Source organism: Penaeus vannamei, chromosome 24 (assembly GCF_042767895.1).
Source record: "Penaeus vannamei isolate JL-2024 chromosome 24, ASM4276789v1, whole genome shotgun sequence".
Classification (NCBI taxonomy): Eukaryota; Metazoa; Arthropoda; class Malacostraca; order Decapoda; family Penaeidae; genus Penaeus; species Penaeus vannamei.
Window position 1 is genome coordinate 35,078,428 of NC_091572.1, and position 2,500 is coordinate 35,080,927.

The window sequence follows — 2,500 nt, forward strand, 5'->3', positions numbered from 1 at the left end:
AACAGAAACAAACTCATACACGCACACACATAGAAACAGACACACAAGCACACACACAGAAACAGACACACACGCACACACACACACATATACAGAGAAACAATATTTTTCCTCAATCTCCCAGTAACTAATCTTGTAGAAGGGAAAAAAATACTTATTAGATGACCTTTTTATGCCCTTCGTCTGTTTTTTGTATTCTTCGTGTTGTCTGTCATTCTTCTTTCTGTTCAAAATATTTTTTTATTTCTTCTTCATAATCACAATCTTTTTTTTTCTTCTTCTTCTTCTTCTCTTTTATCAAAATCCTGTTTTCGATTTTTTTCATCAAAATAACTTTTTTCTTTTTGTTCATTATCATCAATATATATATATATATATATATATATATATATATATATATATATATATATATATATATATATATATATATATTTATATGTATGCATGTATGTATGTATTCATAATCAAAATCTTTTTCTTTTTCTTCTTCTTCCTCTTTTTTATCATCGATTTTTTTCATCATCAAAATCTCTTTCTTCTTCTTCTTTATCAAAATCCTCTTTCTTTTTCCTCTTTTTCATCATCAAAATCCCTATCTTCTTCTTCCTCTTCATCAGAACCCATTTTTTTATCATCTTTTTTTTCTCTTTCTTCTATTTCTTCTTTATCATCAAAATCTTTTTCTTCCCTTTCTTCTTTTTCACCATCGAAATTTTTCTTCTTCCTCTTCTTCTTTATCAAAATCTTCTTCCTCTTCCTCATCAAACTCTTCTTTTTTCTCCTTTTTTCTTCTTCTTCTTCGTCTTCTTTTTCTTTATCATCAAAATCCTGCTTTTCTTCTTCCTCCTCCTCCTCCTCCTCCAAACCTATTTTCTTCCTTTTATTCTTATTTTTTCTCTATTTTTCTCTCCCCCTTCTCTGCCTACCCTTCTACTTAACGCCCTATATCTTCTTCCTCCTCATCCTCATCAAAATCCATTTTCTTCTTCCTTTTTTTCTCCTTACTTCTCCTTCTCTGCCTACCTCCTTCTTTAACGACCTCTCTCCTCTCCCATCCCACATTTTCTTCATTTTCATCGATTAATTTTCCTTTTTCTTCTTCTTCTTCTTCTTTATCATCAAAATCCTCCTTATCTTCTTCTTCTTTCTCTTCCTCATCATCATCAAAATCCATTTACTTTTTCCTTTTCTTCCATTTTTCTCCTTTTCTTCTCCCTCTCTGTCCACCTCCTTCTTTAACGACCTCTCTCGTCTTCTTTTTCATTGAATTGTTTTCCTTCTTCTTCTTCTTCTTTATCACCAAAATCCTCCTTATCTCCCTCATCATCATCATCATCAAAACCTATTTTTCTTCTTCATTTTTTCTCTTAATTTTTCCTTTTTCTCTTCTCCCTCTCTGCCCACCTCCTTCTTTAACGACATCTCTCCTCTCCCACCCTAAGTTTCCTTCTTTTTCATCATCAATTTTTTCACCAAAATCCTTCTTTTTTTCTTCCTCCTTCTCATCATCATCAAAACCCATTTTCTTTCTTATTTCTCCTTTTTTCTCCCTCTCTGCCCACCTCCTTCTTTAACTACCTCTCTCCTCTCCCACCCCTTTTTTTCCTTGTTCTTCTTCTTTATCTTGAAAAATCCTCCTTATCTTCTTCCTCATCATCATCATCAAAACCCATTTTTCTTCTTCCTTTTCTCCCTTTTTCCCCATTTTTCTCCTTTTTCCCTCTCTCTCTCTCTCTCTCTCTCTCTCTCTGTCTAACTCCCTCCTTAACCGTCTCCCTCCTCTCCCATTCCATATTTTCTTCTTCTTCATCGATTTTTTTTCCTTCTTCTTCTTCTTCCTCTTCCTCACATCATCAAAACCCATTTTTCTTCTTCCTTTTCTCCTTTTTTTATTTCCTCCTTTTTTCCCCTCTCTCTCTCTCATCTGTCCACTTCCCTCCTTGCCCGCCTTCTTCTTTCTCTTCCTCCTCCTCATCGAAACTCCATTTTTCTTCTTCCTTTTCCCTCCTTTTCCCCCCATTTTTCTTCTTCCTTTTCCCTCCTTTTCCCCCCATTTTTCTCCTTTTTTCCCCTCTCTCTCTCTCTCTGTCCACCTCCCTCCTTAACCGCCTCTCTCCTCTCCCACAGATGGCTCTACGGTGACTTCGGATGCCAATACTACGCATTCATGGGCTTCCTCATGGGAATCGCCAACCTCACAACCCTCCTCATGATCGCCCTGGACCGCTACCTCGTCACCTGCAGGCATGATCTACGTGAGTATTTGTGAGGAGGAAGGAGGAGGAGGAGGAGGGGAGGAGGGGAAGGAGGGGAGGGGGGGAAGGGGGGTATGAGGGGGAAGAGGAGGGGGAAGGGGGGGAGGAGGGGGAGGAGGGGTATGAGGAGGAGAAGGAGGGGGAGGGGGAGGAGGAAGAGGAGGGAGGGAGGAAGGGAGGAGGAGGAGGAGGAAGAGAAGGAAGAGGAGGAAAAGAAGGAAGAGGAAGAAGAGAAGGAGGAGGAG

General features: G+C 38.7%; 1 protein-coding gene across 1 annotated transcript in view; it reads left to right on the top strand.

Moving 5' to 3' along the window:
• Nucleotides 1-2,500, top strand: part of LOC113814160 (visual pigment-like receptor peropsin) — a 126,972-nt gene that overhangs the window by 91,790 nt on the left and 32,682 nt on the right. Inside the window, exon 4 of the mRNA XM_070138734.1 lies at nucleotides 2,128-2,255. Within this exon, the coding sequence (XP_069994835.1) occupies nucleotides 2,128-2,255 (128 nt within the window). The remainder of the gene's footprint in view (nucleotides 1-2,127; nucleotides 2,256-2,500) is intronic.